This window comes from Castor canadensis, chromosome 2 (genome assembly GCF_047511655.1).
Source record: "Castor canadensis chromosome 2, mCasCan1.hap1v2, whole genome shotgun sequence".
NCBI lineage: Eukaryota > Metazoa > Chordata > Mammalia > Rodentia > Castoridae > Castor > Castor canadensis.
This window is the reverse complement of record NC_133387.1, coordinates 165,902,956-165,916,654: the sequence shown is the minus strand read 5'-3', so window position 1 is coordinate 165,916,654 and position 13,699 is coordinate 165,902,956. Positions and strand designations below refer to the sequence as shown.

Below are 13,699 nucleotides of genomic sequence, written 5' to 3'. Positions count from 1 at the left end.
GTGGCTCAGGCATGGCCAGTTCTACATTTAATGATGTGTTCTTCTCTTGGTCTCATTTTCCTTTTGTTGGTTTCATTTTCTTGGGGACACTCCCTACATATTAGGAAAGATGGCCCCCTAGCTGCAGTACCTCTTTCCCAAAAGCCCCTAGAAAACTCTTCTGTAGAAGACACTAATTGGCTAGGCTAGGGTTCTGTGCTCACTTTCATACCGAGAATATAGCAGTGCCCTTCAAGCCTCATGGGACTGATGTTCATCACACTTGGCACCCAAAACAGCAGCCTCTCAGTCTACTACAGGAGCCAATGAAAGTATATTCTAACCATTGTACTAGGATGTTCAAAGTCTTTATAGTGATGAAAGCACAATTGTGAGTGAGGCAGTGAAGTATATATCGTGATCTCCTCTTTAAGCATGAAATGGAAGGAGAAGAGAACGCTGAACACCACAGGATTGAAATTACACGTAAAACTCCACTCAAATCTAGGGCTTCTGATACTACCCTATCGTATCATTTCTTTTAAGATATTGATGATCCTTTGCAGAAATCAAGGCAAAATGACCATGTCTATAGCTCTGGAAAACTCTCCTTTTGTAGGATTTTGAATTTAAATCTGTGTCAATAATCTCTGTGCTAAGAGTTTCATTTTCATTTTAATATCAGTTTAGGCAAATTACCAATAAATCAAGAAATCTGCTGCTCATAATTCACGTAATTCAGACATGATCTGTCCCTAGACCTGTTCTACTCACATCAAAAGTGACCAATGTGTGGGAGCCTCATCTGAGATGGTCACATTGGCTGCCCCTGTCCATGGAGAGTCATTGCAAAAGGCAGGAGTCTGCCTGCCTCCTGCTCTAGCTTTGCCCTCCCTGAAGTGACATGGCAAGTCAAAGCTGAGCCCCGCTCAACCCCAGATGTGCAGAGGGCAGGCAGCTCCAGCTCCCCTGGAGCCAGGGCTCATCCAAGCATCAGGGTTTGTGAGCTCACCCACTGCACGGAGCCTCGGCAGAGGCAGGCCACAGCGGGCGGACTGCAGAGCGGAGCAGCGGCTTTTGTTAAGTCCTGAACATGATTTCAGAGCAGCTCTTTAGACTTCAGCTCCCGCAGTTCATTCCATAATGGTTGAGAGAAATGAAAACACTGCCTGCACACTCCTTCCTGCCTCCCTCACACGCACCACACACACCTACCTCCTCCTTCTCCTCCTCCTCCTCTTCTCTGTGCCATTCTGAACCTAGCCCTCACAGACCCACCACATGGAGGCAATTGTTCCTCCTTCTGGTCAGGGTTCAGCTGGGATTTGGACAGCAGGGCAGCCAGGTCCTACAGTGACCTTCCTGGACTTATTGTCTGCTGTTGGGTAAGGTGACAGGTGTGCATGGAGACAGTTTACAGAGAATCAATCCCTATTTGTACTAGCTCATCGCACACTGGGCGGAATCTTTAGTTACCCATGATGAAAGGTTTACGAAATTCAATCCTGGCTGCCCTCTCCTCCGAAGTTAAAAACCTCATCTGTTTCCCCTTCCTGATTCCTTCTGCCCCTTCTTTCTTCTTTATCTGAAAACAGTAGAATCATTTCAATGGTAAAGTTCTCCAAACTTCAAGGCATGTGGATAGCAAGAGAATGCCATTCTGCCTAGAATTTAAGGGTCCTTTCCTGACATTAATTTTGTCTCAGGGCCATTTGTTCTCCTCTGCAGATTAGCTGACCCATGACTTGGGAAGTAAATGGTGCATAGCATAAATCTGGCTAACCCAAGGGACAACGTGAGTCCCATGGACCTGATGAGGGGGAAGCACTTGAACTCAGAGGAAGGAGCCCTGATTGTTGAAGAAAGGAACTAAGGCTTCCAAGTGTCCCCTTCCAATCACAGTTTCTCCCAATCAAGGACTCATTAGTCATTGCTTCACTTCTCCTCACAGAAATCCTGAACAATAGCCATGGGTCACCCCATAATGGAAGGACCAAGCTACTCTCTGTTTGAACAATTGCAGCAATAGACATTCATGTTTCTAAGCCTGATAGACTACAAGACTCAAATGGAAGACAGAAAAGAGGATGCATACTTCACCAATGTGACCCATCCCATTAGGTGAAGTCTAATGGGGTAAAATTCTTCTGTAAATAGCCCAGGATCAGCTTTGCCATTTTTAATCACAGCAATGAGCTGCTGTGTGATTCCACAGGCTGCACTGGTGATACTGAGCTAAACTCCATGACAAAGGAGAGGAGAAGACGCCTTGTGTAGGCAGAGGTTAACTGTGTGCTTTTGTGAAACATGAAGGGCACTGTGGTAAATTCAAGCATCGAAGGAGATATAGCTCTCCGGATGCTTTAGCATTTAGCAGCACTCAGACCCAAATTAGACTCTGCTCTGCAGTCCCTGAGGGTGGATTTTGCCTCAGTGAATGCACAAAGCACCATTCTGAAACTGTTGCCTCCAGAAGGCTTAGTTCCCAAACCCAGATAGCTTCTCCTATCTACACATGGGACATGCCACATCAGTCTCAATTTGGTTAAAATAGCAAAATAAATGAAGATTAGTTGATAGCTGTGATGTTTGGTTATGGTTGGATGAAGGTGTAATTGCTCTCCCCATTTGGAGTTGGAAAAATTCCCCTGAAGTCCCATGGCCTGTAGAGGGCAGAGCTGGGGTTTGAGCCCAAGGAGATACAGCCCCAATCTATGTGCTCAGTCAGCAAACCAGACCTATAACAGGTAGTGTCTGCTCAGTGTGCCTGTCCCCGTATCAGCCATGGTGACATTATCCGTGTACAGAATGGAACTACTAAGGATCAGACATTGTACCAGGCTTCATTTTATTTTAAATTTTTTAAATTTCATTGCAACACAGCAGGGTAAGAGGGAGGATCTGAACCAGGTCTCTAGGACTCCAAATTTACCTGTATGTCTCCAACTCTAATTTTTAATTTATGGAATCCTCTGCCTGCAGTATTTTTTCCCTCTGCCTAAAATCCAGTAGTTTCTATGTCACTCTCAAGGCATAGCATGACTCCCACCCACCATCTCTAAAAAACTTTAAAAAACTATCGTAGAAAACGACCATCTATCACGCACTATCTGATATAATTAATTATATATACTAACCATTGACAACTCAATTAATACTAAGAGCAGTATATGGATCTTCCTATGTTTTCTTTTTTTTAAAAAAATTAATATATATTCATTATGGTGGATTGGACTTACAGTGACAATTCCGATTAAGCTTATATTGTACATTATTTACTTTGCCCCCTTCATCTCTCCTCTCCCCACCCCACTTAAAGAAATTGCAAGAGATTTCTTAGTTCTATTTCATACAGGCATATGAAGCCCATCTGGCATGTATCGTCACCTTAATCTCCTTCATTCACCCTCCTGCCTCCTACTAATCCCCCTCCACACTGTACCTATTTTATATTCCTGTTTTTCTTTATTAATATTTAAGTTGATGTTCAAAGGGGTTTCTCAACGTATGCCCACAGCGGGTATACTTTATTTTGGTCCTCTGTATCAATATATGTGTTGCAAAACACCTATTTGTAATCTCATATGCCCTTAGAAATGGCAAAAAGTTTATATGTAAGGATGTCTGATACCGATTTGGGGCCTTCACAGTATTTAGTGTAGGTTATTATTGCTTGCGATTGATCTGAGGGTTAGATTCTAACCCTGTCTTCATTCCTTCAGAGCTGTGTAGCTTCAGGCAAGTTTTTTGAACCTCAATCTCTTCGTCTATAAATTGGGCATAACAGCAGCACCACTTCATAGGCTGTGAGGATATAAAGAGAAAAACCCATGTGATCGATGAGTACCATGCCTGGCACATAGCAAATTTTCAGTAAATACTGACGTGATGATTCATTCTTACTGCTGTTGTCACTGGAGAGAATTGAAGTGGTGGTAAGTGGAAACTACCCTCTGTCTGTCCTGCACAGTTGTCACCTGCTGTCTCAGTCATCCCATAGCATTTAATTATACCTGCTCTATGATGAACAATGCACAAAAAGACCTATCTACAGATAAGATTCTTGTCCATCGGGAGCTTACATTATCAAGGAAATTTTGATGGACATGAGAATTAGAACTTAATGGTAGAAAAAAGGAAAGAAAGCAGGAGTTAACTAAAACACCACGACTGCAGAGGCCTTAAAAATAACCCCACTCTTCTGATTTTACAGGGAAGAGACCCAGGCTCACAGAGGGGAAAGGACAGGCCCTCAGTCCCTTGATTTGCATGGAGCTGGGAGGAGTCTCCTGGTCCCAGGCACCAGGATCTTTGCACTCAGAGTCACCAGGCCGCACATCTCTAGCAGGAGCTGCTTGCACTCACGTATGACACAAGATGAACAGAGCTTCTCAAATGCATGCAAAATTGCAGTGCTGTTTCAGTTTCACCTTTGTGCCCATAAATATAAACAGACAACCAGTACTTTGGTTCTATGCAGGTTGAGAATATGTATGTTAAAATTTTTATGGGGATCACAAGGAAGTATAGTAATTAGCTGTGGAAGTCTGGAAGAATATTTAAAAATGTGTGTCAGGGTATAAATTTGTCAGGATGGCTAGGGAAATTTCTGGGAGGTACTGTTTTCTAGGACTTTTGTTCACATCATATAACTTGCTTCTCATAAGAGGAAACACAAAATGAAAATTATCATCTTCTGAGGCCTTAGAATTAGATCTCTGAAGAAGTCATTATATCTATTGAATTCTTTCTGTCTGGTTTCCATTCTTACGTATCACCAAGGACATAAATATCTACAACTCTCTTAGGACAAATAACTGTACACAAAGTCCAGATTCAGAAAGTCCTTCAGGGTGTCTAACTTCAATCTGTCTTGCTACAGTTTAATCAGAATTACTTATGCGATTCTTTTTACTGCATGTCATTTGACTGAGACATGTGGAATAAACTCTCCCTCTTTGGAAGAAGGTTATCCGTATTCAAACCATGAATCCTCTTCTCAAATCCCAGACACTTTATTGCTTTCCATGGTATCATGTACAAATGGATGACCTTAGGAAGTACATAATGAAGAACAGGAGTGATACAGGTATTCTGAAACAAGAGTGACAGGTGAAGAAAATAATAACTTTATTATTATCAAAGTGACTAAAGGAAAGGTTGATGAGAGAGAAAAAAAACTGTCACAGTTTTTTGTCAACAAATGGAATTTGACTCATCCTTGCAAGTTTCACTAAGCATGAAAAAATGTTCTTTTAAAATTTCCTACAAACCATCACTGGCTATGGGATTTTTTCCAGAGCAAAAGAATCTAAGTTCAGGAGGCCAGGGAATGCCAGGGGGGAAAGAGATTTTCGGATGCTTGGGGCTCTGAGACTGTCAGTTTAAAAAATGAAAGTAATATAGAAGGGGCAAAGTGGCATTTATCATTCTATCTCTCCAGGCTCCTGTCTCTTTAATCAGCTAGCCTGATTTGCCCAGTAAATGATTCCTGAGTGTGTGTGTGTGTGTGTGTGCGTGTGTGTGTGCCCCCGCGCGTGTGTTGTAGCTCTGTCAATCCTTGGATTAGAACCAATGATTGCAGCTTGTAGGAGGGCTGTCCAGGGCCAGATTGTACAATGTGCCTCGGTGCCAGAGTATGAGTGGAGATAATTACGGAGAAGTCATACTCTCACACCCTCGGCTTCCTTCTCGTGTCCTTCAGCAAACAGTGGATTTAAATCTCCTCGGACAAGCTTGAGAGCAACGTAATCTATCAGGAAAAAAAAAAGAAAAAGAAAGAGGAAAAAACCGAACCTGACAAAAAAGAAGAAAAAGAAGAAGAAAAAAAAAATCATGAAAACCATCCAGGCAAAAATGCACAATTCTCTCTCTTGGGCAGTCTTCACGGGGCTGGCTGCTCTGTTTCTCTTCCAAGGTAAGAGCTTGCTATTGATTTGCCTGCGGTAGACCCGGGAATTATTCAGAGTGCTTTATAGGATTCTCAGACTCCCGGAGTCGGCTCTGCTGCGCGGTTTGCAGGTGGAAAAGAGAGCGTTTAAACAGCATGGCTGGGACTTCCTTCTACAGCCAGGCTGGGAGAATATTGATTTGATTCTGGCTGCTACCGGAATAGGGGAATGTATATGCATAAGTAAAATGTGTCTGTGGTGCTCTTCTTTAGGTCTGTGGCTAGGTGCTAGCTCCCGGCTTTATGCACATTCTTCACACTTACACAACAGAGCACACATGTACGCAGAGGAACATTACAGATGGGGAGGGCGGCGGGGTTGTGGATGTGCTGCTTGTGCGACCAGGGAAGAAATTACAAGAGGGAACTTTAAATATCGGCCAGGGAACTTGCAAAGCAAGGCGCAAATGGGAAAATGCAGGCTGGAAATAATGAGGTGCTTTCCTGTGAGGTGCTGGTCAGCGATCTGGCTTCAGGGGATGAATCAATTTGCAGCTGCGGTGAACAACTGTGTTAGTTCGGAATGTGTTTGGGGGTGTGTTTGTGGCAGGGGCTGGCTGTGGGGTGAGGGTTGTGGATAACGGGCAGATAAAAGGGAGTGGAGGCAGAAGCCGGCTCTGAAATTCAGGAAAGCTTTTCGAAGTTGAAAGGAAAGAGGCAATAAGAACCGAATGCTAATTTTCTGTCTATTTGTCAGCCAGGAAGCGGAGCTTGGGCTGCAGTTGAGGGCCAGGCTTGCTCTCAGGCCAGTGCGCGCCAAGAGGTTTGCTGTGCTGGGTTCAAGTGTATTTGGAATCTGCCTCCACCTTGAGTCCATTTGCTGCACTGTGTGGCCCCTGTTCCCTGCCCCAGCACTCCCCTTCATTCCAACAACAGAATTAGACTCTAACCTGCTTCTTCCCACTCACCCTGTCTTTTGGGGGCTTCAGTTTGCCCCTTTCATATTAAAGGAACTTTCAGTGGGTGGTCCATCAGAGCTCCCCAGGAAGAGTGAGGCTGAGGCAGGGAGGGAGGAAGGTGAAGCTCCATCCTATACAGTTGTATTCCCAGAGGAAACTTCTATCTGGCAGAGTGAAAAAAGATGCAAGTCCCACTGCCTCCTTCTTTTCTCCCACTGCAATGTTGACTTCCCATGATCGTGTGGAGTTCTGAGCTTCTGTCCTGCTGACCCCTGACTGAGGTCAGGCTTTAGGGACTCCACTATCCTCTACAGATCCATACAAGGTAGGCAGAGGGACCAGTATGGAAAGAATCCAATGTGTGCGCACGTTGGCCAGGGCCCAAGAAGGAGGGGAAGGGGGTCAGGAGGAATTTATCAATGACAAGGAGGTCCAGGGTGGAGGATCAGGCAGGGATGCCCATGACATTGCCGGCTGTACGCAACTACCAGGGTATACAGGCCTCAGGCTCTCCTCTGCCCTGGGGGCACTAGTGGGTGTAGGAGTACAGGGAGTCAACTTACAGGCATCCTTGCTTGACTCTTCTTACGTAATCTGGAGCTGGCATCAGCTTGTGCTGTATGCACGCACCCCTGCTTATTTAGGTGCCCAGAGACACATGCAGTGAGACCAGAGCCCTAACACTGGCAATAGGGAAACCGAGTTCAGGACCAGGCACCTTCAGGGAAACAGATCCCTGCATCCTAACCACAAAAATGCAGATAACTAGGCAAGGTGTGGAATGAGGGATCAGAAGGAGGGAAAGGAAGAGTCCTAAGTACTCCATAATTGCCAGATCGTTACCCCTTGTCTTGAGATTCAAGTCTCTTCTACCTATAGTATCAACCTGGAGACAATGGTCAAAATTCCACCATCAACAGCCCTACCAGCTGCATGCCGGGAGCCCCAGGACCAATACAAATCTGTATATAAATTAGCGTAATATGTCACTTTTTTCATCAGAAATTAATTCAGGGAAGCATAGTATTTGCTGATACTCTGAACTGTTCCTGCATTGATGAGTAGAAAGTGGCACTGCCAACGTCTGTTTCTGGGGTTTTGGGCCATTCTTGGGGTGGGTAGTGGTGGGAGTGATGGGGGTTATCTCAGACCTGGGCACATTCTACTAAATCCTGAATTTCCTAAGAATGATGGCTTTATTTGTGCTGGCCACATTCAGTCAGCTCTAAATAGGCTTCAATGTGTCATAAGAGAACAAGGCTGCTCAATTTTAAGGCAAAGTGACCCCCAAAGACCCCCATACCACATGCCAGTTGGAGGCAGCAAAGGTGATATCTGTTTTCTCTTCCAGGGGAAGGAAGCAGAGTCTGCCAGCTATCTCTTATCAAACTTACAGAATTACTGAGGCAGCCCAGGTCTTGCCTGCAATAATCCACCCCTATTGCATTGACCCAGCGGGACTAGTTAGAATGCAGTACACATACCAAGGCAATTTTTTCTTCTGCTCTGTTTTTGTTTTAAGCTGGCTCTTCCCAGGACTGCTACTTCCTGGGTTTCTTGCCTCTTGAAAAGGTGTGTGGTGTGGCGCTAAGGGCAGGTTATGGACCCCTCTCTGGCCTGCTCCCCCTCCCCACCCAACCAGCAACAACCATCCAGCTTAAGGCAGGAGGGAATTTGCAGGGAATCAGCGCTGATTAGTGTGGCTGCAGCTTCTGGAGGGGGTGATTAGCTCCCTGGGGCTCTAACCCTGAGATTCACCAGGACTGATTAACTAGAGGCACCTCTTTCTTGGGAACAGGAGTGAGCAAGCTGGATTAGGTGCTGGCCTGTTCAGCTCACCGCCCACCCCTCCTGCCAGGACAGGCTCTGAAAGGAAGGTTGGGTGTGCAGTGGCTTTTCTTTTTCTAGAAACCTGAGACCATTCCTCCTTCAAGGCATCATTGTTCTTTTTTAACATCTGATCAGCTTGACGAGATTCCTCTCATATGTTTATAATTTTCTTTCCTCCCAAGTCCATGGGTTTATCTGCTTACTGGAGACACAGACAGACCAGAGTAGAAGGAAAAGGAGGCTAAGTTCATTTTCCTTTGCTCAGCCCTGAAGTCATGGCACTTTTCAGCTGGGCAGACCACCCAAGTTCCTGGTGGCTAGTGGTATGGGGAGGTTATGGACCCTTGGGTGGTTCTGGGATGGGAGGGAGGCAATGAGACTGTAATAGCATTTACTGGCACTGTGGAATAATCAGTTTGGAGTGATGGGACCCGGGGCTTGCTATGGGCATTGTGAATACTTAGAAGCATGAACAAAAAAGGTGGGGAGAACAGGGGACACTTACAAAGTTGTACGTTATTGTCGTGCTTGCAGCTGCCAACTGGGGGTAAGTATGAGCCAGGTATGCTGAGTGCTACACATGCATACTGGCCTACCAGCAGCACTGGTCCTCTGAGCATTTGCTCAAGAGTACCAAGCAATGCCAGCCAGAGAGAGGAGGGCCGTACTGTGCAAAGGCCATTCATGGAATTGCAGCTTTAGTTAACAGGTATGTAGCCTGGTCCTGGTGCTGATTCTTCCTTTTTTGGTTCTTTTAAAGTCAAATATTAGTGTAAGAACTGACATATAGCTCCTGACTTCCTGTTTTCCTTGGTAAGCTTCTCCTATAGCCCCAGCATTAATTTAAGAAGTCCTGAACAGTGACTTTCAAATGTCTCTCTTGGTTCCCAGTGGGTGGTACAGATCTGGATTGTCTTCCAGCAATGGGGGAGGGGGGAGCTTTTCTCTGCATGCATGCAGCCTGGCAGAACACAGCACTGTTTCTGGCTGTGTGTTATTATGGATGAACCAGATTACCTGGTGTTGGCCTTACCCACAGTCTATCCCTTGGGATAAAATAAGCTCTCATAGTATTGCAAGGAGTGAATTAGCACTGTGAGACCCGTGAATCTGCCATGTTCAAGAAGCACCAGCTAGAAAGATTTCCAGCACTCCTGCTGCCCATTCCTGATGGAAACATGCTTTGCACTGGAGCAGTAAGCCTGGAATTTGATTCTTTTCCAAGACTTCTTTTGGGTTTGGAGCTTATGGCCTTCTTCTGTCCACCAGCTAGAATCCAAAACTTGTTTTACACCTAGCTTCAGCCAAGGTCTATTCAAGTGCTTTAAATCCCCCGTACGCTTGGCTTTCAGGTGACAAGCCAGTTCTACTGGCCTGGACACAGCTCAGTGGGGAATGCGTGTATATCTGAGCTTAAATTTTCCTATGTTTTCTAGAGGGAAAAATTCTTCCCTCTGTGATCCTGTCTCCCCACCTGCCCGTCAGGCCGGGGAGCGACTCCCCTGGGTGTTATAAAGACTCATTAATGCTTGTAACACTCCAAACATGTGGTGCTAAGTGAAACTCCATGCTGAGACCGGTTGTATTTATGCAGCTTACTTCCTTTCTGCTCTATTGGCTTGTTACATGTTTACTTTATGTCTATAGTCATTTGAAATTCAATAAAAACAAATTAAACATAAAAAATGAAAACACACAAACATAAGGTAGTCGATGTTACAGACTGGGCAGGGTAGTTCTCCCCAGCATGTCCTCTGTCCTGATGGTGGGTACGCCATTCCATTGGGAAGCACAGAGGGGAGGGCCAGTGGGTTTCAGAGGAGATGTACGGGGAGCACACCCCAATCATTTGTAAAAGAAGACTTTAAATGGGGTGAAACAGCAGCAGTGTGAACAGTAGAGAGGAGAAGACTTGATGGGTTGTGGGAGCTAGAGGAAGGAGTTTCAGTGTGTGTGTGGGAGAATACAGTTCTAGTCTGGATTAGCAAAAGGTGGGAAAAAGAAATTTCCTCTGGGCCAGCACATACCTTTAATCCCAGCTACTTGGGAGGTAGAAATGGGAGATTGTGGCCTGAGTCCAGCCAGAGTAAAAAGTAAGTGAGACCCCCATCTTAATCAGCAAGTTGGCATGGTAGCTTGTATCTGTGATCCCGGCTACTAGGGAGGTAGAGATGGTTGGATCTCGGTATAAGGGCAGCCTGGACAAAAGTAGTGTAAGACCCTGTCTACAAACCAGACTAAAGGCAGAAGGACTAGGGAATGGTTCAAATGGTAGAATGCTTGCCCAGCAAATAGGAGGCCCTGAATTCAAACCCCAAAACCCAATGCTGCCAAGAAATAAATCTCCTCTTTGATTATTATTTTGGTCAGAAACCTCTAAGAGCTTTGTATTTTCTTTTATATGTATATTTACTTACTTATGCAACCTCTGGGTTAAGCTCCTTCTTTCTAGCCCTGCTGAAACTTGCAGATATGGGAGTTCATTTACTTCCCCTCTCATTTTCTGCCCCCTCCTCCTTCTCTTCCTGCTCTCCCCACCCCCATCTCAGTCCTTTCCATTTCTTTTTTTCTTTTTCCCCTTTTCTTTCCTCTTTTCCTTTCCCCTTCTCTTTTATGGGAGAAATAATTGATCAGTTGACAGATCTAGGTCAAGCTGGCAGGGGTTGCTCTGTTCCAAGCTTGCCTAGAAGGAGGGGAAATTCTCTCTTCCCAGCTTGCAAGGAGCCCAGGCCACAGGGTGGAGCAGGAGGGAGGGAGAGCCAATGGACCATGGTGAATTCATCCCCAGCAAGGATGTCTGGGATCCTATTGATTACAAGGTCTTCGCCATTTGGTCTCCCTGACACTCTCATTTTCCATACCCAATTTATCTGTGCCTCTTTTCTGCTTTTTTCCCCTCAGCTTTTCTATTCTGCTTGCTCCCATTTTTCTCCTTCTTTCTACTTGCCTTTCCTTTTCTCCTCCTTCCAAAATCATGACAGGTGATCACAGAATCTCTCCCACTTAAGTCATATTGGAGAAATGGCCTTTTGTATATTTGCAAGAGGAAAACCTGAAGGCCTGGCAGGATATCTCTGTAAGTCATTTGCAAACTGCAAAACAAACCAACAAAAATTCGCATTTTCATTGTCCAGAAGAGAGTATTTCAAGAGAGACTGTCAAGCTAAGGAATCAAATATTGGAAAACACATTCTTCAGTTCCGTTACTGAGAACATCTTATGTTACTAAATTTGATTTTTTTTTTAAGCTTCTGTGAGAGTATTGGTCTTTGCAGTAATAAAAGACCGATCAAAAGGCCAGCTGGTTTGGGCTGTACTTGCTCATTCAAATTCACTCTCTAGTGGTGCTTTCTTCGCTTGTCTTAGAAGTGTCACTAAATTCTAACCCCAATCCAGAAATCTATCTAGCTGCTTTTGCATCTATTGGTTCACGCACCAGCAAATACTTTTTTGAATCCCTACTATGCTCTGTGTATTGTTTTAGGTGCTGGGGATACAATGGTGAATAAAAACAACTGAAGGGATAGGACCAAATACCTAACATGATCTCCCAGATTTGTCTTGGCTTAAAGCAGAAGTAAGCAAGGCTAAAGGCACAATGGCAGCCTCTGGTCTCTTGTGCAAATGATGGGATGGCATCAGTCCTGGCCCTCAGTCCATGTTTTGAGGTAGGGAGCACGGGGAAGCTGTATACTGCCTGGATCCCCATAAAGACAATCACAGATACTGTCTTCACTACTTCACATCTCCTCTTGCCAAGAAGGAGAGGTTACAAAAGTCTGGAGGTCTGATAGATCTTCAGTTATTTATACGCAGGATGGTGAAAGCTGGTAAGAGTCGACTGGTCTCATGACCATTGTCTTGTATCAATGAGTAATTGGTGATTCTTAAAACCACTGCTGTTCAACCCAGCCTCACCTCCTCTTTTATGCCTTGGCTTCTGCAGCACGAGATGGCCAAAGTAGATAAAGGGAGTGCACTTGAGATAAGACAAAGGAGGAATTTGCCTCAGTCAGCTAGTCCAATTGGGTAAATGCTATACAACTGACCTCTGTGTGGATCTCATACTTGCCTCCCCTCTGAGAACCCCTTTTCCTTGGTACCTACTCATCATCTCATAATTTAGGGTTCCTAGAATAACATAAGTAATTCATTAACAATAGAAAGGTTTTGTTCTCTGGTGTTATCTAATGTTTGGGCACCATCACGCGCAGTTGTTTTTCTATATATCCATCTTCTTTTAATGTCAGCTGTGTTTTCAGCTGTATGTGCCCAGAGGAGGCATATTCCTGTACACTCACACTGTGCAATACAGGAGCATCCTGAGTGCATTAGGAAGGCTGCTTCTATCTGCATTCCCATCTTCCATGGTGATGATGGCAATTTTTCTTAGCTTTCTTGTGTGCAAGAGCAGGTAATTACCTTTTTCAGGAGTCTATAATTCTTCCAAGTCCAGCAGACTAGAGCAATTCTACTTCTCTTGACCCAATCTCAGAAGTCAGACAGGCTCTCAGCAGATAGATGCTCAGATAGGTCCTCGGTCTATGTGATTTGTGATATTGTCCATCTCTAAGCCAGTCTGTCCTAAACTAGTGATTTCATAAAATCACCTGGGGAGCTTTATAAAAATGTCAAAGTCCAGACCCTGTTACAGATCAGTTAGGTCAGAATCTTCTTGTGATATGGCCCTATGTCTGTATTTTCAGAAGTTCTTCTAGAGGTTCTAATCTACAACCAAGTTGAAAAACATACCTAAAAAACCATCTGAAATGTTCTGCAACCTTGGGTAGGACAAACTCCTTTGTATGGGCCTCAGTTTTTCTACTCTAAAATAAAACATTTGCACTGAAAGATTTTGAGGTTTTCTTCCAAGTTCTGCATTTGGCAATACTGCAAATAGTCTTTTTGAATATAGTTATTGATAAGTAGTGGGGCTAGAAGAAAATACTCAGAGCTAGTTTCTGCCTGCAGGAAGCTAAGAATATAAACACAGTCACAGACGGGTGAACAGTCAGAATATGAAAGTGTGTGTGCATGCAAA

General features: G+C 44.6%; 1 protein-coding gene across 5 annotated transcripts in view; it reads left to right on the top strand.

The window, feature by feature from the left end:
• Nucleotides 1–5,509: 5,509 nt before the first annotated feature.
• Nucleotides 5,510–13,699, top strand: part of LOC109676529 (neurotrimin) — a 926,115-nt gene continuing 917,925 nt past the window's right edge. For 2 of the 5 annotated variants that reach the window (XM_074066325.1, XM_074066324.1), the window contains exon 1: nt 5,512–5,896. In XM_074066325.1, the coding sequence (XP_073922426.1) occupies nt 5,815–5,896 (82 nt within the window). In that variant the 5' untranslated portion in view covers nt 5,512–5,814. Of the gene's footprint in view, nt 5,897–13,699 lie in introns of all 5 variants that reach the window. The other 3 variants (XM_074066323.1, XM_074066322.1, XM_074066326.1) reach the window with 3 other exon arrangements.